The sequence below is a fragment of the Anolis sagrei genome, chromosome 1 (genome assembly GCF_037176765.1).
Source record: "Anolis sagrei isolate rAnoSag1 chromosome 1, rAnoSag1.mat, whole genome shotgun sequence".
Lineage (NCBI taxonomy): Eukaryota > Metazoa > Chordata > Lepidosauria > Squamata > Dactyloidae > Anolis > Anolis sagrei.
This window is the reverse complement of record NC_090021.1, coordinates 118,839,373-118,864,891: the sequence shown is the minus strand read 5'-3', so window position 1 is coordinate 118,864,891 and position 25,519 is coordinate 118,839,373. Positions and strand designations below refer to the sequence as shown.

Sequence of the window (25,519 nt, the reverse complement as noted above, 5' to 3'; positions counted from 1 at the left end):
CTCACACATATACACAAAGAAAACAAATACACAAAAATGCCCAATCCTTTCTAAAGAACCACTGCACAGCACCACACTACAGAGTTACTTTCAGGTTAGCAGCAGCACTCTTCAAATACTATAGTAGTAGAGTTATGGGGGTCGGCACCTACCCCCTTATCCTCATCCTCCTCATCCTCATGCTGTTCAAACGGGCATGCTTCTGTTGAACTCACCAACCGTAAGGTCTTCAAAAAATCTCGCTCCCTTGGCTAATGAACACAACAGACAGGAGACAGGAGAGCAAAGACACAAGACAGACCACAAATGAAGAGAAAAATATGAACAGAAGAACATAATGAAGAGAACAAGTGCTAAGAAAGGGTAGTAGTAATGCTCACAACAACAAAAAAAGATGACACCAAGAGGGAGTGTTAGACAATTAAGGTGAGAGCATGTGTGTTTTTCCCCTTTCTTTAACGGGGAAAAATATTTAGCATTCTAATTTCTATACAAGATTTTTTTTAAGTAATAATGGCAAAAACAAATGCACTACAGAAACAGAATTTATAATTATACAGGGGAAACAACAAATAATATGGTCAAACCAGTCAGAATCCAGAATATTATGCAATTTTGAAACTAAGCTTATTTTTTGTGTTTCCCCAGCTATAGAACTAATGAATTAAGAGAAGCCCAATAATCAATAACAAGCAAATATTCTGAAGCCCAGAAGGCTTCTGAACGAAAATTTAAAAACTCACCAAGGTATCTCCTGAAAGAACTTCTAAAAGAGAAATCAAGTTATGTCCATCTCTCAGGTCTTCGTACAAATCATTCACATGCTTGCGAACCTATGAAGAAAATGAGATACAAGGTCAAGAAGATGCACTAAGTTCATTGGGGCCCATGCACAAAAAACTACCTGTTAAAATGGCAGCAGTAGAGGAATGAATCAAGTTGCTCTGAGTTCACGTCACAGTGTTAACAACAATGCAACAAATTGTCCCTGAACTTGATACAGGCAACATTGAATACTATGATCAAAACAAAATTGTCTTCATATAATCGAACCAAGACAACCATTTTTTTTCCCAACAGACATATTTACAATGGTTTCTCAAAATATGAGATTATTTTTCAAATATTAATTTGGAAAATTATGGTATCTTTAGCTTAGAGCTGAGATTTCACTGAATTAATCAAGAACTAAAATCATGATGATCTGTAGAAGAATTGTTGTTTTTTATTCATTCAGTCACTTCCGACTCTTTGTGACCTCATGGACCAGCCCACGCCAGAGCTCCCTGTCAGCCGTCGCCACCCCCAATTCCTTCAAAGTCAAGCCAGTCACTTCAAGGATATGATTCATCCATTCATCCAACACCAACTGCTGCTCTGAGACCTGAGTAAAGAGAGGGGCCAAGAAGACAGTGCCATCTTGTCTTCAGTGTCATTACTTGGGAGCCCCTCCACCACACCAGAGTAAAGAGAGGGGTCCAGGAAGATATTTTATTTGTTTTATTTATTGTATTGTATATTACTTGTAAGCCACTCTGAGTCCCCTTCGGGGTGAGAAGGGCGGCATATAAATGTCATTAATCAATCAATCAATCTTGCCCTTGATCAGCCCCTCTTCCCTTTTCCTTCCATTTTTCCCAGCATCATTATCTTCTCCAAGCTTTCCTGTCTTCTCATTATGTGGCCAAAGTACTTCATCTTTGCCTCTAATCTCCTTCCCTCAAGTGAGCAGCCTCCAACACCACAGTTCAAAAATGACTCTCTTCCTTCGCTCAGCCTTCCTTATGGTCCTGCTCTCACATCCATACAGGGAATACCATTGCTTTGACTATGAGGATCTTTGTTGCCAGTGTAATGTCTATACTCTTCACTATTGTATTGAGATTGGTTCTTGCTCTCCACCCGAGGAGAGCAATAACGTCTACTGATTTCCTGGCTGCAGTCTGCCTTTGTAGAAGAGTATCTGACTTAAACCAATATTATATTAGGAATACCATTAATTGTTCCCTTCCCTTACTGACTTCATTACTGTCTGGGTGGGGTGCAGGGTGGAGGCTAAGGCAATTTTACATGAATTATAGATATGATTAAAAGTCTAAATCCCAATTAGTCGTCAATGAATGGAATAGAAGAGGGATGGATTTCCTACTATCTATGCAGACATCTCTTTTTCCCAAAAGGTTATGGCGCATTCTGGGGCAGATTTTCTGGAGCACAAAAAATAGCAGGGAAAGGTGGAATCGATAAAAGTTTTCACTTCATGCTGCCTTTTACCAATAAGAGCATTTATTAGAAGAACTCTGTTAAGGGCATATTAATAATCCTTATCTGTTTCTTCAAAAGTGCAGGAAAAAGTATATTGATTTTGTCAATCTAATATTGGTTTTAGACTATAATGTAATATTGATTTCAGAATTCTAGAAATACTTTGTATAATAGTTATTCTTATCAATATCTCCTGTCTTTTAGGTATGAACCATGCCTTTAAAATATGTCCTTGTAGCTATTCCATGTAGGCCTAAATATCTTAGGGTCACCAAATCCTATCTCATTCTGGAAGTTAAACTTGGATAACGGAGCCCCCGGTGGCGCAGTGGGTTAAAGCCCTGTGCCGGCAGGACTGAAAACCAACAGGTCACAGGTTCGAATCTGGGGAGAGGCGGATGAGCTCCCTCTATCAGCTCCAGCTCCTCATGCGGGGACATGAGAGAAACCTCCCACAAGGATGATAAAAACATCAAATCATCCAGGTGTCCCCTTGGCAACGTCCTTGCAGACGGCCAATTCTCTCACACCAGGAGTCACTCCTGACACGACAAAAAAAAAAAAAAACTTGGATAAGAGACCACCAATGAACATCACGAGCTGTAGGGCTATATTTCAGAGAAAGAAACCGGCAAACCATCTCTGTATATTCCATGCCTATGAAAATCCTATGAAATTCATGAGTAACTTGAAGGAACATACAGAGAGTAAGAGACGTTCACTTCCAATATCTTTAAAATAACATATAACAGTGATTAAATCGTAGTATACTTGTAATCACTAACACACCATATTGAAGGACAGTATTGATCTCATGAGCGAAATGATTTTTTTTCACGTCAGGAGCAACTTGAGAAACTGCAAGTCACTTCTGGTGTGAGGGAATTAGCTGTCTGCAACGATGTTGCCCAGGGGACATCGGGATTTTTTACCATCCTGTGGGAGGCTTCTCTCATGTCCCCACATGAGAAGTGAAATTATGAGTTTGCTTTGATTTCAAACATGTAGCTGATGCCTGGGGTCAATAATTTTAGAACATAATAAATGTAAAAATAAGTATTTAACAAGTGGAATGGAGAAGCAGATTTCAAAAAACACTGGGGCGGAGGGGGTGGTGGTTATGAATTAGCCAGCTCCTACTCTGGGGGGCCGGGATTGCCTAGAAGTTTATCTTGGCTCAGGCTGGTACCGGCTATTCACCTTCCTAATCTATACGAAATAGACAACTGAAGTAATGAGGAGGTTATTTCACCAGCATGCTGATGGCACCCAGGTCTTTGCTCATTTTATTATGTTTCTAGGAAGGCAGTAAGGACATGGTTGTAGCTATACAGAATACAATTTATAAATTGGATAAGATGCAGTAGTGATGGACCAGAGAATGTATGGAATGTATGGAACTGGAGTAAGAAGTAAAGCAGATCTTCAATTCAAACATTGTGAATTGTGTTTGAAACCACTTTATTATACATCAACAAGCTGAATTTTTCTACTTCAACATATCTGAGGATTGTGATAACATAAATTAATATGACAACCCTTTGGCAATTTGAATCTTATTGAATAATTATTACCCCTGATAATAGCCTAATGAATATGCAATGCCTACCCACCCAAACAGAATGCCTACCTATCTGAATGGTTTCCTACAAAACAACCCTATTTTTCAGATAATTACACTGTATATATTCAAGGATTATCAAGTATAGTTAGAATGTTTGGGCTAATTGCCTTAATAGACTTCAGAGTTGTTTGATGTTGGAGCTGTTTGTACATTTAGAGAACTGACAGAAAGGGGTGGGGAAAACGGTGTTAAGAGTCCTAGCTTTATTCTCTCTACTCTCTTTCAGAGCTTCATTGCCTCAAGGTGTGTCTGTTAGCTGTGAAATTAACAGACTTCAAAGGATGCTATGTGCCAGCATGGAGGAGGGAGGAGGTATCTTAGGAACAGAAGAGAGTTGCTGAACACCAAGAATTCAAGGGCAGAAAAACAAGGATGTACATCACTGCTGAGTAACCTTGGCCTGCTTTCAAAAGCCCTCTCTCTGCAATCAACTCAGATCTCTTGTAAGAGCAATCTCTCCTTCCTTCATCAGACAACTGGATGGTAATGAAAAAGAAGTGAGTGGTAGTAAAAAAAAATCAGTGGCAGAGAAATGAAAGGAACATCTGCATCTACATTGGATTCTAGCCTCACCTGCCATGAATCTCAGACTTGCCCACTGGTGACGGGCAATAACAACAACAACAACAACAACAACAACAACAACAACACCGTTGCTCAGATGATTTATTGGAACTTGTGCCACAAATACCATCTGCCTGCAACAAAAAACTGGTGGGATCACGAGCTGGAAAAAGTTACAGAAAATGAGCATGTCAAACTACTCTGGGACTTCCGAATTCAGACAGACAGAGTTTTGAAGCACAATACTCATGATCTCACGATTGTGTTAAAAAAACCAAGTATGGATTGTGAATCTTGCCATCCCAGGATTGAAGAGAAACAACTGGAAAAGCTGACACGATATGTGTATTTAAAGATTGAACTTCTAAGACTCTGGTACAAGCCAGTCAAGGTGGTCCCAGTGGTGATCGGCACACTGGGTGCAGTGCCTGAAGACCTTGGCCTGCACTTAAACACAATCGGCACTGACAAAATTACCATCTGCCAGCTGCAGAATTATTCGACAATACATCACATAGTCCTAGAGATTTGGGAAGTGTCCAACATGTGATCCAATACAACAGCCAGCAGAATGATCTTGTCTGCTGTGGACTCATCTTCTTGTGTCTCAAATAATAATAATAATACTTTATTTATATTCCACTCTGTCTCCCCAGGGGGACTCAGGGCAGATTCCAATAAACAAAAAGACAGACATTTAATGCCTCAGTAAAACAAACAAGTACCGACATAATAATCCCGAATAAACTCACATATGAAAACATTAGAACCTAACATCAATAAATTAAACTAAACATAATCAAACAAAAAATATATAATGACATAAAATCTGAACTTAAAACATCCACAACAGATTTACAGAGGCCAACTAAAGTTCACAAAGTTATATGGATCGATTGTGTGGCCAGTGATGGTAGCTGGGCTAACATAGAATGACGGAGCCCAAATACAGTAATAGTTCTCAACCAGAGATCAGGTCTCTCGTTATCTAGTCCTCCTTCTCTCCATATGCGAATGAACAAGAATGAGTCCAGTTGTTTTTTGAATGAGAGGAGGAAGAAGACCATATTTATTTCTTTAGGGAAGGAGTTCCAGAGGTGGGGGCGATAAAGGAGAAGGCTCTGTCCTTGTTCCCACCAGTCGTACTTGATATGGGGGTAGGACCAAGAACAGGGCCTTCTCCATTAACTGCAGTGCTCAAGTTGGTTTGTACGATTGGCCAAATAGTCTGGACCTATGTCATTTAGGGCTTTAAAGCTAATGACTAGCACTTTGTATTTAGACCGGAAGGAGATTGGCAGCCAATGGAGCTGCTGCAACATGGAAATTGATCTCTCCCTGTACAGAGCTCCAGTTAGTAATCTGGCTTCCAGTCTCTGAACCAGCTGAAGTTTACGAGCTATCTTCAAAGGCAGCCCCACATAGAGAATGGTGCAGTAGTCTAAGTGGGATGTGACTAAGGCATGGACTATCATGGCTAGATCTGGCATCTCAAGGTATGGGTGCAGCTGGCACACAAGTTTTAATTGTGTGAAGGCACTCCAGGCCATCACCGACATCTGGGGTTCCAGGGTCAGCGATGAGTCCAGGATAACCCCCAAACTGCAAACCTGTGTTTTCAGGGGGAGCGTAACTCCATTCAATACAGACTGTAATCCCACACCCTTATCTATCTTCTGACTGATCGGGAGTGCTTCTGTTTTGTCTAGATTTAATTTCAACTTATTAGCCTTCATCCAGTCCATCACTGATGACAGGCAACCCTGATATTTTATCCTGAAGGAAATGAGGGCACTAACAGACTTAGGGGAGCCCAACCTCTTACTCTTCAGACTCATATCATTTCTTTCCTTTTTTTACGATACAAAAGTAATAGTTCTAGCTTTTAGTGAATGGTTCAAAAAGGGCTATATGACAGAAAACATATAGGAAAGTCTTCATGAAAGTAATAGTTCACTTAATCCCTCCTCCCCTGACACAAGAGACAAATGTACAAGTTCAATGCCAATCCCACATACTCCTATGGATGGTCCAGTCCACTAACACATCACAGATAAAACAATCCAAGAACAAAGCCATTTCCTGGGGGAAGTCAGCTGCATCAACTCTCTGAGGTCTGTGGATTCCCCTTGGCCTACTCAGATCAAATACTAACTGTGATGAGACTGAGCTAAAATAGGTTCGGGGCTCAGACATTCTTCTTCTTGCTTTCTCTGCTCACATTGCCATGATATCAAAATTTCTACTCCCATTACCCTATCTATCTATCTATCTATCTATCTATCGAGAGAGTAATCTGCACATACGTAGATCCATGTGTATGTTGGAATAACATGGCTGTTCAGTTTGGACAGCAAGTCAAACTATTGTTATTGTGATACAGAAGTGAGGCTTAAAGCCCTTCCTCAAAATTTATATGCTGAAATATAAGGATTGAAGAGTAGTTGAACACAAGGTTTGGTGCACTGTTTCCTTGGCATGCTGAATTATGGTTTTGGAGCCATGGGCTAAATTCATTTATTAAATCCTACTAAAACAGAACCAATCAATGAATGACCTTACCCAAAATGCTGATTTAACTAGCCCCATCCACTCAATGAGACTGCTTTAGCTAGGACTAAAAATCTACTCCAGCTGAGACTAGCAACTGGATTTAGTTCTATGTTTGATGTTTTCATGAAAACAAGATTGACAAACTCATCCTGGATTTATCCCTCGCTGCCACAGCTTCAAGGACCTACATTTGCCTAGGATATAGAACATGTGGAGCCAACAATGTCAAAGAATGAATAGTTGTTGCCCGTGAACACTTTACTCACAAAGCAAAGTCAGTCAAGTCAAAGCATCTTTACAGTACTAACATGCGTGGCTTCACCATTTGTGGAGCCATTGCTTTCTTTTCTCAGCAGTCTGCCTGGCAGGAAAAGAAGTAGTCCATTGTTCCCACATAATTCTAAGAAAGGAAAGTGAACACAAGTTTCCTATTACTCAATTACAAATCAGAAACTTTAAAAGTCATTAAGCAAACAATGGGTGTCTTTTTATATGCTAATATATTTGTTGATGCACATGTTTTTGCCACTTCTTAAAATTTAATTTAAAGCTCGGTATGCATACTGATTTGGGAACAAGGCAAGCTTGCCAACAAAACTGACATTGAAATCCTTTGCATCTCCCAGGAATTTGTTAGAATCTTCAAGATTTACTGTGGGAATCTCAGGGCTTGGGTATTTGGTGCCTCAAGGCAGGCCAACTTGCACAACATTCATCGCACAGCTGGGTATGGAAAATGTGCCAACTTGGCTAGAGAAAGGGGTAACACGTTTTAAGGAAAAGAAACTGTCATTTAACCCCATAATTGGGGGAAAGGCAGAGGACATTGGTCAAAATCAAGACAGAAATATTTATCTGCCTGAAAGAACACAAAAAGCAACAGTAGCTTCACAGAACTGGGGAAATTTGCAGAGCAAAGAATGCTTATCTACCTATATATAAATGCTCTCTTTGTTTTGAGTGACATCATAACTCAAAATCCGCTGGACGAATTGCCACCAAATTTGGCCATAAGACACCTACTAACCCAAGGAGTGACGATCACTCAAAAAATTGATTTTGTCATTTGGGAGTTGTAGTTGCTGGGATTTATAGTTAGCCTACATTCAAAGAGCATTCTGAACTCCACCAATGATGGAATTGAACCAAACTTGGCACACAGGACTCCCATGACCAACAGAAACACACTAGAAGGGTTTGGTGGTCACTGACCTTGAGTTTTGGAGTTGTAGTTGACCTACATCCAGAGAGCACTGTGGACTCAAACAATGAAGGATCTAGACCAAACTTGGCACGAATACTCCATATGCCCAAATAGATGGAGTTTGGGGAAAATAAAATTTGCCATTTGAGAGTTGTAGTTACTGGGATTCATAGTTCATCAAAGAGAATTCTGAACCCCACCAATGACAGAATTGGGCCAAACTTCCCACACCAGCATATAGAAATTACAGATATTAGAAACCAGCACTTTCTCATTACTTTATTTTCCAGATCACCAGACTGGGCCACAGCAACGTGTGGCAGGGGTCAGCTAGTTTTGAATAAATATAGTTCTCCCTGCCTGCTTTTCTACCAGTTAAAATGGATTTATATTGCTATTCACGTCTTTTGTTACAGCTAGTTTGTATGTATTTCACCTTCAATGTATTCATGGATAGGGAATCTGTTCTTGGTCAGATATAACAAAATAAATGACAGGGATTGTTATTGGTACATTTCACTATGGACAGACTCCCCATTCATAAATATGTTGAAGGTAAGTTAGGTTTGAACTACCTGTAACAAAAAGAATCCTTCTACCTCTCTCACTTCTGAATATTCCTTGTCCCAGGTCAATGAATTAGCAACACTGCATAATACTGATATGAAATATGTCTGCCTAGGTACTTACATGGCTCATGATGCACTTCTCTCTATCCAGTAATTTCACTATTAATACTGATTTGCCCTGGGCAGACTCACTGACAGTTGTTCTGACCACAGCGCAGCTGAGAGCCTAAAACATGGAGTATTTGACTGTGGTTTATGAAGGCATCTCATAAACATCCTTGATTATCTTCTAGCATTTCCCTTCCACAAATAGGCTAGCCAAACTTTTGTGAACATGTGCCCAAAATTGGCAATGCCACAGTGACTGTTTCCTGAAGAAACGTGTTGCCTGAATCATCGCCAATTGCAAGGGCATGCATGGCTTTAATAAACGGCTCACACACCCTCCTCCCGTGTTACAGTTATCTGTCCTTCTGCCATCTGTCAGGGGTGGTTTGAGTGTGATTTTCCTGCTTCTTGGAAGGGGGTTGGACTGGATGGCCCACAAGGTCTCTTCCAACTCTAGGATTCTAGGATTCCTCTGAAAATCTACTGATTTTTTTGACTGGGCCTTTTTAGTGGTGGTATATCATATTCATATTCACTTCCATGAAGGAGGTGAAATAAACCTGTAGAACCAGCCCTCCATGTTCACTGGGGTCAAGGGCACAGGACATAAACTTTACACCTAAAAATTACATACTTGTTTAAATAAATAGAATTAGAAAAATTCTCGACATTTTCACGCATCCTTCTCACAGCTTGTTACATCTCAACGCAACAAAGAAAAAGGATGAGAAAAGGCAGAAAGGAATAGGTTTGATTCTATATGGCAGAGACATTAAAATCTATGCATGTCAGACGAAAGTAGATTTGCAAATCATCTCACACACCCCTTCAAGTTAAATGGCATTGTCCTAAAAACGAGAAAAGTTATTTTGGCACCGGAGACAGGAAATCCTACCATTCCCTCTCCCACTCCCTGATATCAAAACTATAGGAATAATACATTACATGGGTCCTTGTTGACTTCTCAAAATCAGCTGCACTATGTTCTCACCCACCTCTGTCTAATAATAGGAGCTAGCCCACTCCAGTCTCTGGCTCACATCTTTCCTTGTTTTTTTTTTACTTAAGACTAAAATTAAAGAGCTACAGTTGAGGTCAAAGATTTACAAAGGACAAATCCTACCCACCGTCAAGTCCCAATTTTGAAATACATAGACAGACACATCTGGGACCCCGTACTTGTGCCTTCCATTCACAAACATGTCACTAGCAATGATGGACAACTATACCTCTGAAATGAAATAGATGTGGAATATGGAAAGAATAGGAATAATGTGTTGTCAAAAGCTTTCATGGCCGGAATCACTGGGTGCTGTGAGTTTTCCAGGCTGTATGGCCATGTTCCAGAAGCATTCTCTCCTGACATTTCACCCACATCTATGGCAGGCAACCTCAGATGTTGTGAGGTCTGTTTGAAACTAGACAAGGGACGTATATATATATCTGTGGAATAATGTCCAGGGTGGGATAAAGAACTCTTGTCTGCTTGAGGCAAGTGTGAATGTTGAAATTAGTCACCTTGATTAGAATTGAATGGCCTTGCAGCTTCAAAGCTTGGCTGGCTGCTGCCTGGGGGATCCTTTGTTGGCAGGTGTTAGCTGCCCCCCCAAAACAGGGGAATTCCAGACAAAAATCAATCAGTGATGGATCTGGACCAAACTTGGCACACATAACCCCCATGATTCCCTTTACGTCCTGGTTAGGTTTGCAGGAGGACGGACAATGAATGATGGGATTTGTAGTATTTTCAAACTTTCGGTTCACACAGACAGCTGCAACTGTCATCCAATGACTGATCAAGACCAAAGTTGGCACACAGAGCCCCATGACACACTCTACATCCTGGTACTGTTTGGAGGAGGATGGACCATAGGTGATGGGACTTGCAATACCTTCACTCACTTCCTGAGACCACAGTGACACTCATCCAATTACCAATAAAGACCAAACTTGGCACAGAGAGCCCCCATGGCCAACTCAACATTCTAGTGCAGTTTGAGGGAGGACGGACTATGGATTATGGGACTTGTAGTACCTTCACTCACTTTCTGAGACCACTGTGGCCCTCATCCAGTGACTGATCAAGACCAAACTTGGCACACAGTGCCCCCATAACCCATTCTACATCCTGGTGCTGTTTGGAGGAGGATAGACCTTCACTAACTTCCCGAGAGCACTGCAAGCCACATAAATAACTGATAAAGACCAACCTTGGCACACATTGCCTTTCTCAAATAACCCAGGCACCGCCAGGTCCCCAAACTAGTGTGGATAAAAACAAACAGGTTAGGAGCCCTTGCATAATTAAACACAACATTTTGAATATTCTAGAAATCAATTAAAAGCTTCTTTCAAAATAAATCCCAAGACTTTTTGTTCCTTTTAACAGCTTCCACTTTTCTGTTGATTTTCATTTTAAGAGTGAAACTTTTAGATACAAACTTTGCCATAGTAATTAGTGAAGGAGGCTGGTGCTTTCCCCTTTTCCCTCTGTTCTGTTCTCTATGATCAGTAAATGATTTTGGAAACAGCTGTTTATGTTGTCTGTTGCATGCACAGCTACAGCAGGATCACTTAGAGTAGAATCCCTTGCTTCCCAATTTTTCTATTTCATCTGTGCGACATTAAAAAATTCCTATAGCACAGGGGAGTGTTTTCCCCTTTCTTGTTTCATAATTTAAGGTTTGATGTTTTTCAAACTGGAAAAGACAATGAATGCCTAATATAATACACAACTGAAGGTTCATATACTTAGTTGCATATGCCAACCATGACGAGGAGAATAAAGCAGTATTTTTGCTGATTTTGACTTCCTGTGATGCATTTTTCTTCACATTGCCAGTTAAATAATACTCCGGTGTTCCAGATGCTGTTTGCTTTTGTGTGTGTGTGGCTTACCTTTTAGCTTCCATTTTAATTGAGTGTTACCACATCTGGCTTCCTTCTGGATTCTGCTTCTATATAGGACCCGAAGGCAAACTGAGATGTCTCAGAGGGAGGGATGTACATATGTACACTTCCTCTTATCCTGGCACAGTTCTTTTGATCATTTAGGCAATGACCCTAATATCTGCCTTACCTCTTGCAGGAATGTTGTCACATTTTAAATTTCTTGTTTAAAGTCTCATTCTCTAAGCGTTAGATAAGTGAATCTTTCCTGCTGCCTTCTGTCATGAAGAAAATGTGCGTAACATTTAAGCTCCTGAGGGATCTCGGGATGGCGTATCTGCACAATCTGGTTTCCCCACCTACTGCATGTGTGGTTTGGTGTGATCGCTGCTTTGTGATACAAGAACTTTTGTACAGATGGCGCTGCTTCCCTGCTTTTTTGCCAGTTCAGTGTTTTTAGCAAAGCAAAAGCAGATAGGTCTATGAATGAGCAAGAAAGCTCCAGATGAGAGCACTAGAGTCTCAAAAAGGAAACAAAAAGCTCATGTTTGCTTCTGCTGAAACCATTATCAGTAAATTCCAATATATGCATCACAATTCTATACATCTCTACTGAGTCCAGTATGACTCAATCTGAGGTATGTCATATGGGATTTACATGTTTCTCTCTATTTGATCCACCCATAAAATAATTATAACCGGGGAATGTTATTTCCTCTAAAAAGTCAATACTCTCTAAATATATGTGTGTATATGCGGAGTTTGTTTCCAAAAGGTACCAAATCCTCCAAATTTGAAAAATGAGTTATAGGTGGCAGCATATTGTTGGCTTTGATGTTGTTGTTTATTCATTCAGCGGTTTCTCAAAATGTGAGGGGGTTTTTTTTCAAATATTAATTTGGAAAATTATGATATCTTTAGCTTAGAAATGAGATTTCACTGAATTAATCAAGAACTAAAGTCATGATGAATCTGTAAAAGAGTTGTTGTTGTTGTTGTTGTTTATTCATTCAATCACTTCCAATTCTTTGTGACCTCATTGACCAGCCCATGTCAGAGCTTCCTGTTGATCGTGGCCACCCCCAGCTCCTCCAAGGTCAAGGATGCCATCCTTCCATCTTGCCCTTGGTCGGCCCCTCTTCCTTTTTCCTTCCATTTTCCCCAGCACCATTGTCTTCTCTAAACTTTCCTGTCTTCTCATGATATGGTCAAACTACTTCTTCATTGCCTCTACTATTCTTCCCTCCAATGAGCAGTCGGGCTTTATTTCCTGAAGTATGGACTGGTTTGATCTTCTTGCGGTCCAACGCACTCTCAGAATTTTCTTCCAACACCACAGTTCAAAAACGTCTATCTTCCTTCGCTCAGCCTTCCTTATGGTCCAGCTCTCGCATTCATAGGTTACTACAGGGAATACCACTGTTTTAACTATACGGCTCTTCATTGCCAGTGTGATGTCTCTACTCTTCACTATTTTATCGAGATTGGTCATTGCTCTCCTCCCAAGAAGTCAACATCATCTGATTTCCTGGCTGCAGTCTGTGTCTGCAGTAATATTTGCACCTAGAAATACAAAATCTTACAGTGCCTCCATGTTTTCTCCCTCTATTTGCCAGTTATCAATCAGTCTGGTTGCCATAATCTTAGGGTTTTTTATATATATTTAACTGCTTTTGCACTTTCTTCTTTCACCTTGGTTAGAAGGAGTCAAATATTATGCACCAATCAAAACTATCAACATTTATTATATCACTTTAGTATAAGGCTTGAAAACTGTATTTTATAGTAAAAGAATACAGATCCCAGCATTTTTTTTACTCCTGTACATTTTGGTCAGATGGATTTGGTACCGTTTGGAAACAAGCTCTACTTATATATGTGTGTGAGAGTATTTGTTTATATATACATATACTTTTGTATACACTTTTAAAAGAAAAATGTGTTTTGAATAAATATTTTAATTCTAAGTAAAATACTAACTTACTTGTATTAAGTTAAAAATCTTATTATACGATGCACATTAGGCCATTTCAGTCAATAACCTTGATTTCTAGGAAACACACACACACACACTTCTTGTCTCGGGAGTGTATATCCATTATTATATAAAGTTCTTTCAATTCCAATTAACAGTTTCACATAGTCTGAATGTGATACCATCGCTGGATTCAAAGGCGGACTTGTGAAACTGATTTTGTTCCTTTGGAACAAAGTTACTCCAAAGTGCCAAAATGGATGAATAGATAAATAAATAAACAGGCTAACCCCGAATGCACATTAAAGGAGCTTTCATGTGATATTCTGGCTCCAGGCCTATAGTTAATTAACATGGGGAGAGCAAAAATCACCATGGAAAACAGTACAATGATGAAAGGAATCGTATGCTAGGAATGGCTCCCACGTCTCATTTCATTCATTCCCTACACTAAGATTCCAAAGTAGTATAGCAACCAACAGAATAAATTGTGACAACCTCACTGCATGTGAAAACTCTGTGTATGTGCGTGTGTGAGTGTTCAAAACATAGCAATGTATTCTTTTCTTCTACTTTGTGTCAGGAGCAACTTGAGAAACTGCAAGTCGCTTCTGGTGTGAGACAATTGGCCGTCTGCAAGGACACTGCCCAGGGGACAGCCAGATGCTTTGATGTTTTACCATCCTTGTGGGAGGCTTCTCTCATGTCCCCACATAGGGAGCTGGAGCTGACAGAGGGAGCTCATCTGTGCTCTCCCCGGATTCGAACCTCCAACCTGTTGCTTTTCAATCTTGCTGGCACAAGGTTTAACCCATTGTGCCACTGGGGGCTCCTAACAATGTATTCTGTCCCACAAAGACAAAGATATGAATTAGTTGCAGGGCATCTATTCAGTTACTATCCCTGAACTATGCAAGTACTCAGGTGGGACAGTCATTTAAAGAACAACATTTGCAAAAACAGAACACAAAACCACCTTTTCAAAATACAAAAAAAGTAGTCAGAATCTGACATGTATCTTGCCATCCATGAGCAAAGCCCTATGAGCAGGGAGCTGGGTATGCTTAGCTTGAAGAAGAGAAGGTTAAGTGAGAACATGTTTAAATATTTAAAAGAATGTCATCAGGAAGTTGAAGAAAGCTTGTTTTCTGTACTCCTGAGACTAAAACAGATTTAAACTGTACGAAAATAGATTCCACCTAAGCATTAGGGAAAACTTCCTGATGGCAAGAACTGTTCAACAGCAGACTATACTGCCTATACTGCCACTATAGTCTTGTCTGGAGGTTTTCAAACACAAGCCGGATGGCCATCTGATGGGAGTGCTTTAAGTGTCTATTCCAACATGGACCAAGGGGGTTAGATTAGACAACCTTTATGAGCTCTTCTATATCTATGATTCCATGATATCCCAAGTGGCTGTTCAACAGTCAACCAAAATCTAGATCATGGAAAGTTTATTTTTGAAACAATGGATTACATTTCCAAACACAAGTAGGAGATAGCTAGCTACCATTAGAACAGCAGGTTAACTGCCAGCTGCAAAAAATCTTGCCAATCAAAAGGTTGACAAGTCAGGGTGAGCTCCTGGCCTTTAGCCCAGCGTCTGCCTACCTAGCAGTTAAAAAGCAAAAATAAATATGAGTAGATAAATAGGTACCACTATAAAGTGGGGAGCCCCCAGTAGCGCTGTGGGTTAAACCACTGAGCTGCTGAGCTTGTTGATCGAAAGGTCGCAGGTTTGATTCTGGGGAGCGGCGTGAGCTTCCGCTGTCAGCCCTAGCTTCTGCCAACCTAGCAATTCGAAAACATGCAAATGTGAGTAGATCAATAGGTACCGCTCTGACAGGAAAGTAACGGTGCTCCATGCAGTCATGCCGGCCACATGACCTTGGAAGTGTCTACGGACAAAGCCGGCTCTTCAGCTTAGAAATGGAGATGAGCACCACACCCCAGAGTCAGACATGACTGGACTTAATGTCAGAGGACAACCTTTAACCTTATAAAGCGGGGAGGTATTTAAGGCACCCATAAGGAAATGCCAGAAAATGCCACCAATTTGATCAAGGAAGAAGTTTACGAACAAAGCTCTTCAGTAGGGAAAATGGAGCGACAGCACCCTCCCATGGCCGGAACCAAGCACAAGCCTCCAAGATGACAAATGTACAGTTGTCTGTATTGTCAGTGTATAACAGCATTAAATATTTGCCATATATGTGTTCTGTGATCCGCCCTGAGTCCCCGTGGGGTGAGAAGGGCAGAATATAAATACTGTAAATACATATATACATCCATACATATTTAAAACTACTGCAGTGCTACAAATTGCTGGCTTGTGGTACAAAATGTACTTAAGTAGTGAAACCAAATATTCCTGCAACAAAATCAATTATAGCTACGATGTCAAAAAGGGACATTGCTCTTCATTGGATTCTAAGTGTAATGTAACTGAAAACAACAGCTATAAGTAACTCATTATTTATAATCTGTTTTGTTCCTCTGAGCTTTGCAGTCTTCCAGCAATTGAGGCACATTACTGGGTATGTTTAGCCTGGAGAAGAGAAAGTTAAGAGATGACATAATAGCCATGTTTAAATATGTGAAAGGGTGTCATGTGGAAGATGGCGCAACTAGGGGCGGTTCTACACAGACACGTTATCCTGGGGCCAATTCAGAACGTTGATCTCCGGATCATCCTCAGGTTGGCTCTTACCGCCAACTTGCAGGATGCTGCACAGGTGGGATGGAGTCCTGAGCAACCTGTGGTGCTGAACTGGATGGTCATCTTTATATCTCCCTCCTGTTCTTTTCACAACAGCAGAAAGACCCCTCCATTCTCCAATTTCCCTTGTAACCCAGAAAATCTCACTCCAGGTGATGGGTGAAGGCCATCAACCATTTTACACACAGTGGCTGCTGCTACAAAGAGAACAGGATGGCAATTTTAAGTGTCATCCATGTCCCTGGGCCACCCAAGCCTAGGAATACAGAATGGCTGTGTAAACAGTTTCCACAATTCAGTCTAAGAACCACCAAAACTGTTTACAGGGGCCTGAAGTCAAAGTTTACTTTGGGTTCTCAGGGAAACTCTGGATCAACCCGCACCTTTTGTTAATATAGTTCAAGGCTGTGGTAAATGGACTTGGCCCATATTAACCCAAATCAGCTCTGTACATCATGTAGTTGCTCCCCCACCCTATATTTGGAATAAAATGTCCATGTAGATATTCCCTAGAACAAGGAGCAATGAAGTCAAACTATGAGAAAGGAGAATCCACCTAGGAATTAGGAAAAACTTCCTGACAGTCAGTGGAACACACTGCCTCCAAGTATAATTGAATTTTCTTCTTTGGAGGGCATTAAATAGAGTATGGATGGCTATCAATTGGCAGTGCTTTGATTGTGTAGTCCTGCATGGCAGGGGGTTGAACTGAATGGCCTTTTTGGTCTCTTTCAGCTTCCATCTACCACCTGAATACTAATAAAATCTCAATGGAAATAAAGTAAGTTTTCCCAAGAGAGGTGAAGGCAGTGGAGCACTTTATGGTCTAGATCTGGGCTTCTTAAACTTTTCCATTCACAGCCCCTTTCAGCCTGAGAATTTTTTACGTGACCCCAAATAAATAGGTATAAAAACCAAACATTTACTAATAATAATTCCGAATTTGCAAGGCTTGCTAAATGGGCTGATTTTTCTTTTTATGAAGTACAGCTGAAGCATTTTCTGCCGAGTCCACTATAAACACTGCACATTTTTGGTAACAGATTTCTGTAATTGGGTAGCACTCAGAAAACTTTTTGTGATCCTGGCACTGAGCTTACAGGACCCTGTTTGGATTCAGAACCCACAGTTTAAGAAGCAATGGTCTAGAGAACAGAATGAAGTATGGCTGGATTATTCTCTTGTCCAAAGTTTCTCAACCAGCTGCCTTTACATAGGGGTTCCTTGAAATCTGAACAGTATTTAAAGGCTTCCCCCAGTGTTAAAAGCTTGAGAAAGGATAGATGTGCATATTTCTGCATCAAGAGCAGTGAAGAAAACCACCAGTCTGTGAGCATAGTTGGTATGTTTGCCTAGTTCAACTCTAAGAGTGTGATGACAATTTCAATCACAAATCTGCACATCCAAGTCATCTGCCAGAATGATACATATACATAAACTGCTATGGGGTGAAGGATCTAACCCTTAGATTATTTAATCATTTGTATCAGTGGCTACACTCCATCCTTAAAATCCTTCTCAAATACAGAAACAGTTACAAGGGTCAGAAATAACACTGCCTCACCAATTTCTGATTCAGAGATTGAGAGTTCATCAGCTTTAAATCTTGCATACACCCTTAACAATCTTTGTTGTTATTGGGCAAGGGAAAATTCCAAAATGAAAAATAATAATAGTAAGATGAATAATATGGTATATTTAATTAAGTATGTCATTTTCTGTATGCATGCAGACATAACCTACTCTCTGGAGATCAGTGGCACTATTCACACTCAGGCTAGGAAAGAAACCAATACATTTCCAAAGTTTAATTTGCACACAGTGATGTTGTACAGATAAGAAGAAACAGCTTGTTGAATAATGTATCAATTAATTTTATGCCTTTAGCTGATTTTAGCTGGCAAAATAATCTTACATGTTAATAACGATCAAGGATAAATAATAAAATATTAATCAGGGTTCATGCTAATCAAAAGTTAATTGCAAATAATCTAGAACAAAAAGAATGAATTAATATATTAACAACATTAGCCTGCTAAGTTATGAATGTGGAGGGGGGAATCAGATTACTTTAATACTGTTAATGTGACTGCCACCAAGGTTTCCAATAAATATGCACAATTAATTAAGAACATATATCTGATATGACTCTCCACTTGGTACACTAACCCACTGCTAGAGGGCTGAGAGCATAGTCTCACCTCCAGATGACATAAAATTGTGGTAGGGAATGTATCTAAAGATCAAAGTATACTTAAAATGCAATTCTATGCCGGAGTTTCACTGACAGAAGATATAAACATACGCAGAGTAGCTGACACAGAGCGGAGAAATAGGCACAGACTGGAGCATCAATGGAGAGCAGCTCTCAAATCAACATCAAATCCCACACTCCTCCAAGTCAAAACCATGCTCCTGTCAACTAAGGATGGAAAGCTTCTTTTTCTCTTACACATCTTTCTAGTTTTCAGATTAGGAACCCCAGCACCAAATCCTAGAAGCAACTTAGTAGAACCAATATCACTGCACACTGCACACCGCACCTATATTATAATCCTACATTCCTCCCGCCACATCAGCACTTTTAATCCTGTACCCCTACTCCGGCCGGCCCAGTTTTAATAATGTCTTGTTGTATTGTTACTGTTATTGTTCTCCTGCTTAACTGTTTTTAATTTGCTTTAGGTATTGCATTGTTGTATTGTGTTTTGGGCTTCGGCCTGTGTAAGCCGCATCGAATCCCTTGGGAGATGCTAGTGGGGTACAAATCAAGTTATAATATAATATAATAATAATTTTCTTCCTGCTGGACAAGATTATGAGACATTTTGCTTAGATTTTTTTCTGAAATATTTGGGAACTTTTTGGTAAAAATGATTCATATGAAATATCATGAAAGACATGGTTTTAGATTAAAAATATATAAGCCACCTATATAAGCCACAGACTTCTCCACAAAACTCACAAAATACAAAATATTTTGTAGCTTTTTTTAGTTTATTTGGCAGGGTGTCTTGAGGCACCTTTCTTGTTGTCGCGGAGATGAAATTATATTCCCATTAGCCTCAGTGTTGTTGCTTTTCAAATCTCTTGCGTTACTAAAACTACAACAACCACATTGTCATCACGGGCATAAAATATTACCCAACATACCCAAAATATTACCACCACCACCACCACCACCCCCCCCCGGTGTCGCAATGGGTTAAACCCTTGTGCTGGCAGGACTGCTGATCAAAAGGTCAGCAGATCGAATCCGGGGAGAAGGATGAGCTCCTGTCTGTCACCTCCAACTTCCCATGCAGCGACATGAGAGAATACTCCCACAAGATGGTAAAACATCTGGGCGTCCCCTGGGCAATGTCCTTGAAGACAGCCAATTCTCTCACACCAGAAGTGACTTGCAGTTTCTCAAGTCACTCCTGACACACAAAAACAACAGCACAGCATTAAAGTGTCAAAACACTGAAGTATCAAAAGGAGCGATGGAAATAAAGAAAGCTCTGTTAAATGTCAAGGAAGAAGGGGGGACCCTGAAGGAAGAGAGAAATTGATCATTTTAAGGCAGAAAAATCCCATGTTGCCTCTGTAACTAGAGCAAGAGGATACAATGCATGGGACTGTTTTTTGTTCTTCTGTACCATACAGAGAATGGCATGGACCACATCTCTCTAATTCCACTTTATTCGAACTTAGATCTAACAAATAGAGATTCTGGTGTAGGAAAGCAGAAAGGATAATCTTGCACTTGGCTAACAACCTTGCCTCACAATACACATGTGAGCTTTAGCACATAAGCTCTGGCAAGATCCTAAAGAAACATTTCACTTTGGGACTCTTAAATCCAACATCAAACTCCACTCTTGCAACCGGGGTGCCAAGGCAGACCACAGCACACAGGAGAGAAGGAGAAACTAGTGTTTATGTATAATTCATGGAACTATCTTCTACGCCTCCCTTCTTCTTCCCTACCTACTTTGTCTTGTGCGGATAACTTGGCGAGAATGCATTTTTCTAACTCTCTTCCTTGATCCTACGGTGCATCTAAACTGTAGAATTAATGCAGCTAGACGCCACTTTAACTGCCATGGCTCAATACTAGGAAATCATGAGTATTATAGTTGTACTGGGTCTTTAGTCCTCTTTGCCAATGAGAATCCCAGAATTCAATAGCATGATGTCTTACTGAAATTTGTTTGAATGTTTTCACTTTTGGCATTGAATGTTTGCCATACATGGTGGAAACTGCCCTGAATCCCTTTGTGGAGATAGGAATGTCTATAAATAATAATAATTATTATTATTATTATTATTATTATTATTATTAAAGTGGTGTCAAACTGCATTAAATCTGCAGCATAGATACAGTCTACAGCAGGGAGAAGTTTCTCCTCACTGCATCTTCTCACCTACCCACCCTGCACGCAGAGGAGAAGTACTAATCCTCATATGCAGGCAAGCTCTGTGGTGGCCAAAACACGAGTGAGACTCCACTACAACCACTGGTCAAATACTTGCGAGCCTCTGCCTTGCTGGATCACAGCCCTGATGCATGGAGCAAGCCACTGCATATGGAATGTTTCACTATAAGCACTAAGCACTAAGGAGTATGCATGCTCAAAGTCATAGAAATTCTGATGGAGTGTTTAGCATAAGAGTAATACTCCATTTTCACTAGCCCTTCTTTCCTTTCTTGAGCTCACAAATATCTATTCTACATGCAGATTCAGGGATTATGTTTCAGCTCTTTCCTTTTTGCTCATTGTTCTCTGTCTATGATCCCTTCCTGCCAGAGAAGAGAATTACTTTACAGTTGGCCTGCTCAACTTCTGGCCCTACAGGTGTTTGGGCCTTCAACTCTCAGAAGCCTAGCCAGCTTGTCCAATGCAAAGGAATTCTGGAAACTGAAGTCCAAATCACCTGGAGGGCAACAGACTGTACAGGCCAGCTCTATAGACTTCTTTCCTACAGGGAGAGGATCTGCTCCATGTACCAACCATAAGGGAGGCTCATCTTGTGATTCTACTAGCACTCTTTGCCCTCCATCCCTCTGCCCCCAAGATAAACCTTGTGAGCCCTCATAAAGTTCCTGAATGTTCCTTGGAGTAACAGGGCTTCAGCTCTTGTACATAACAATAATTCTTTTGTTTCTGAAACTGTATAGAAGGCACTTCTCTCACCACTCAACTACTACTATTCAAGAAGTCAGGATGCCAATATCAATTTTGCTTCCACTTTTCCCGACATCTGCCACAATTCATGGAAAGATAAATATTCCTGTTTCCTTCAGTTAAAACAAACCCCAACAACTTATCAAACATTCACAGTCTTATAAATGGCCCCCAACATCACTAATCGTTACACCATTAGTAGTGCAACCCTAAGAAAGATGACATGGAAACTAGCTGAATTGGAATTCAAACGTTTCTCCATCTATGATCCACCTCAGAGGTTAAGAACATCGTGGGAGACCCTGCTCTCAGTCCCATCTCCTTCTCAGGCGAAGTTGGTGGGGAGAGAGATAGGGCCTTTTCAGTGTCAGCCCCTTGTCTATGGAACTCCCTCCCCAGTGAAATTAGATCAGCCCTGTCCCTCCTGATGATAACGAGCACTAAAAAACTAAAAACATGGCTATGGGACCAAGCCTTTGGTCAATAACTTTGAGCAGTGTAATAAGAGATTACGAAACAACACAACGACAAATGGAACAGCACTGGAATATGATTTGGATTGCATGGTTTTAATTGATGTTTTAATGTTTGAAGTTTTTTTAAACTATTTTGGATTTTAATGTATTTGTTTATTTTATTCATATTTTATTGATATTATGTATATATGTGGCATTGAATTGTTGTCTTCGTAAGGCCACTCTGGGTCCCCTTTAGAGTGAGAAGGGTGGGGTACATGTGTGGTAAATAAAATAAATCTATATAAATAAAAATGTAATGTTAGTTTGTGGGATTAACATAACTCAAAAGCCACCGGACAAATTGACACCAAATTTATTTATTTATTTATTTATTTGCTATATTTATATACCGCCGTTTCTCAGCCTAGCCGGCGACTCAACGCGGTTTACAACATAATATAATAATCAACAGTATACAGTTAAAAGCATAAAAAACATAAAAAACATAAAAGCACAATTCATACATCAATACCAATCCAGTTCGACTCCTAACTAAAAACGTGATCCAGTTCGTCATCCATGTTGCCAGACCTTTAGTCAGTTACTATTCGTTGCATTGGGTTAACCAAATGCCTGCTTAAACATCCAGGTCTTCAATCTTCTTCGGAATATCATCAATGAAGGGGCTGATCTTACCTCCAAGGGCAGGGCGTTCCATAGCCGCGGGGCCACCACAGAAAAGGCCCTGTCTCTCGTACCCGCCAGCCGCACCTGTGAAGCAGGCGGGATAGAGAGCAGGGCCTCCCCAGAAGATCTTAGGGTCCTGGCGGGTTGATAGGCCGAGATACGTTCGGATAGGTAAGTTGGGCCAGAACCGTTTAGGGCTTTAAAGGCCAACGCCAGCACTTTGAATTGAGCCCGGTAGCAGATCGGCAGCCAGTGGAGCTGGTGCAGCAGAGGAGTTGTGTGCTCCTTGCGCTCCGCTCCCGTTAGTATCATGGCTGCCGAACGTTGGACTAGTTGGAGCTTCCGGGCCGTCTTCAAAGGCAACCCCACGTAGAGAGCGTTGCAGTAGTCCAAACGGGATGTAACCAGAGCGTGGACTACCGTGGCCAAGTCAGACTTCCCAAGGTACGGGCGCAGTTGGCGTACGAGTTTTAACTGTGCGAATGCTCCCCTGGTCACCGCCGAAACCTGGGGCTCCAGGCTCAGCGATGAGTCCAGGATCACACCCAAACTGCGAACCTGCGTCTTCAGGGGGAGTGCGACCCCATCCAACACAGGCTGTAACCCTATACCCTGTTCGGCCTTGCGACTGACCAGGAGTACCTCTGTCTTGTCTGGATTCAATTTCAATTTGTTCGCCCCCATCCAGACTGTCACAGCGGCCAAGCACCGGTTCAGGACCTCGACAGCCTCCTTAGTAGCAGGTGGAAAGGAGTGACAGAGTTGGACATCATCCGCGTACAGATGACATCGCACTCCGAAACTCCGGATGATCTCACCCAGCGGCTTCATGTAGACGTTAAACAACATGGGAGACAATATTGAGCCCTGAGGAACCCCACAAGACAAAGGTTGTGGGGTTGAACAGGAGTCTCCCAGTAACACCTTCTGAGACCGACCCTCGAGGAATGAGCGGAGCCACTGTAAAACAGTTCCTCCAAGACCCATTCCCGCGAGGCGTCTCAGAAGGATACCGTGGTCGACGGTATCGAAGGCCGCTGAGAGGTCCAGAAGCACCAACAGGGACACACTCCCCCTGTCGAGCTCCCGGCGCAGATCATCCACTAAGGCAACCAAGGCTGTCTCAGTACCATGCCCCGGCCTGAAGCCAGACTGTGCCGGATCCAGATAATCCGTGTCTACCAAGAATGCCTGGAGTTGTGAGGCCACCACACGTTCCAGGACTTTGCCCAAAAAGGGGAGATTGGAAACAGGCCGGAAGTTGACGAATTGGGTGGGGTCCAGTGATGGTTTTTTCAACAGCGGTTTTATTACAGCTTGCTTTAAGCTGGCTGGAAAGATGCCTTCCCGGAGGGAGGCATTAACCACCACCTTCACCCACTCGGCCAATCCCCCTCTGGCCTCCTTCAGAAGCCAGGATGGGCAGGGGTCTAGGATGCATGTGGTAGCTCTCATTCCTCCAAGCACCTTGTCCACATCCTCGGATTGAACCAATTGAAATGAATCCATCAAAACCGGACAAGCAGATGCTCGTGTTACATCCTCAGAGACTGCCGTTAATATGGTGTCCAGACCAGAGCGGATCAAAGCGACTTTGTCTGCAAAGAACTGAGCAAAGGCTTCACAGCGAGCTGCCGAGTCATCAGGGCACCCATCCTGAATGGTGGGTTTTAACAGGCCTCTGACAACTCGGAACAGTTCAGCCGGACGGTTCTTTGCAGACGCAATAGTGGCCACAAAGAAGGTCTTCTTTGCGGCTTTTATTGCCGCGGCATATGCCCTTAAGAAGGACATAAACCGTGTTCGATTTGGCTCGCTCGGATTCGAACGCCACACGCTCTCTAGTTCCCTCTTCTTTCGCTTCAACGCTGCCAGCTCCTCAGTGAACCAAGGAGCTGGTTTAGCTCGGCTACTTGAGAGGGGACGTTCTGGAGCGATCGTGTTTATTGCCCTAGTCATCTCCCCATTCCAGAGAGCGACCAGGGCATCAACAGGATCACCAACCGAGGCGGCGGGAAATTCCCCAAGAGCCGTCAGGAATCCATCCGGATCCATAAGCCTCCTGGGGCGGACCAACTTAATGGGTCCTCCACCTCTGCAGAGGTTAGAGGGTGCAGTTAATCTAAAGCTGACCAGGTGGTGGTCGGTCCATGGCAACGGAGAGATGGATAACTCCTCAACACCGCCATCTTCCTCCCATCCCTGGCAGAAAACCAAGTCCAATGTATGTCCAGCACTGTGGGTGGGGCCACATACCTGTTGGGACAGCCCCATGGTTGCCATGGTAGACATGAAGTCCTGAGCCGCTCCCGATAGGGTGGTCTCGGCGTGGACATTGAAGTCCCCCAGCACAAGCAGCCGCTGGGACTCCAATGCCAGGTCCGAGATCACCCCCGCTAGCTCAGTCAGGGAGTCTGTAGTGCAGCGAGGTGGACGGTACACTAACAGAATCCCTAATCTGTCCCGGTCACCCACCCTCAGGTGGACACATTCAAAATTCGTTGACTGCGGGATGGGGGCCCTGGTCAGAAGAATGGAGTCTCTATAGATCACTGCAACCCCGCCTCCCCGCCCCCCGGATCTTGGTTGGTGCTGCACGGAGAAACCTGGCGGGCAAAGCTGGGTCAAATTCACACCTCCAGCTTCGTCCAGCCAGGTCTCCGTGATGCACGCCAGATCTGCCCGTTCATCCAGGATTAAATCCTGGATGAAAGCTGTTTTGCCATTGAC

General features: G+C 41.9%; 1 protein-coding gene across 37 annotated transcripts in view; it reads right to left on the bottom strand.

Annotated features, from left to right (window-relative positions):
- Positions 1-25,519, bottom strand: part of DST (dystonin) — a 411,253-nt gene that overhangs the window by 263,632 nt on the left and 122,102 nt on the right. For 21 of the 37 annotated variants that reach the window (XM_060752763.2, XM_060752758.2, XM_060752766.2 and 18 more), the window contains 2 exons: positions 744-833; positions 153-251 (listed from right to left, as the gene is read on the bottom strand). In XM_060752763.2, the coding sequence (XP_060608746.2) occupies positions 153-251; positions 744-833 (189 nt within the window). The remainder of the gene's footprint in view (positions 1-152; positions 252-743; positions 834-25,519) is intronic. The other 16 variants (XM_060752765.2, XM_060752769.2, XM_060752795.2 and 13 more) reach the window with 2 other exon arrangements.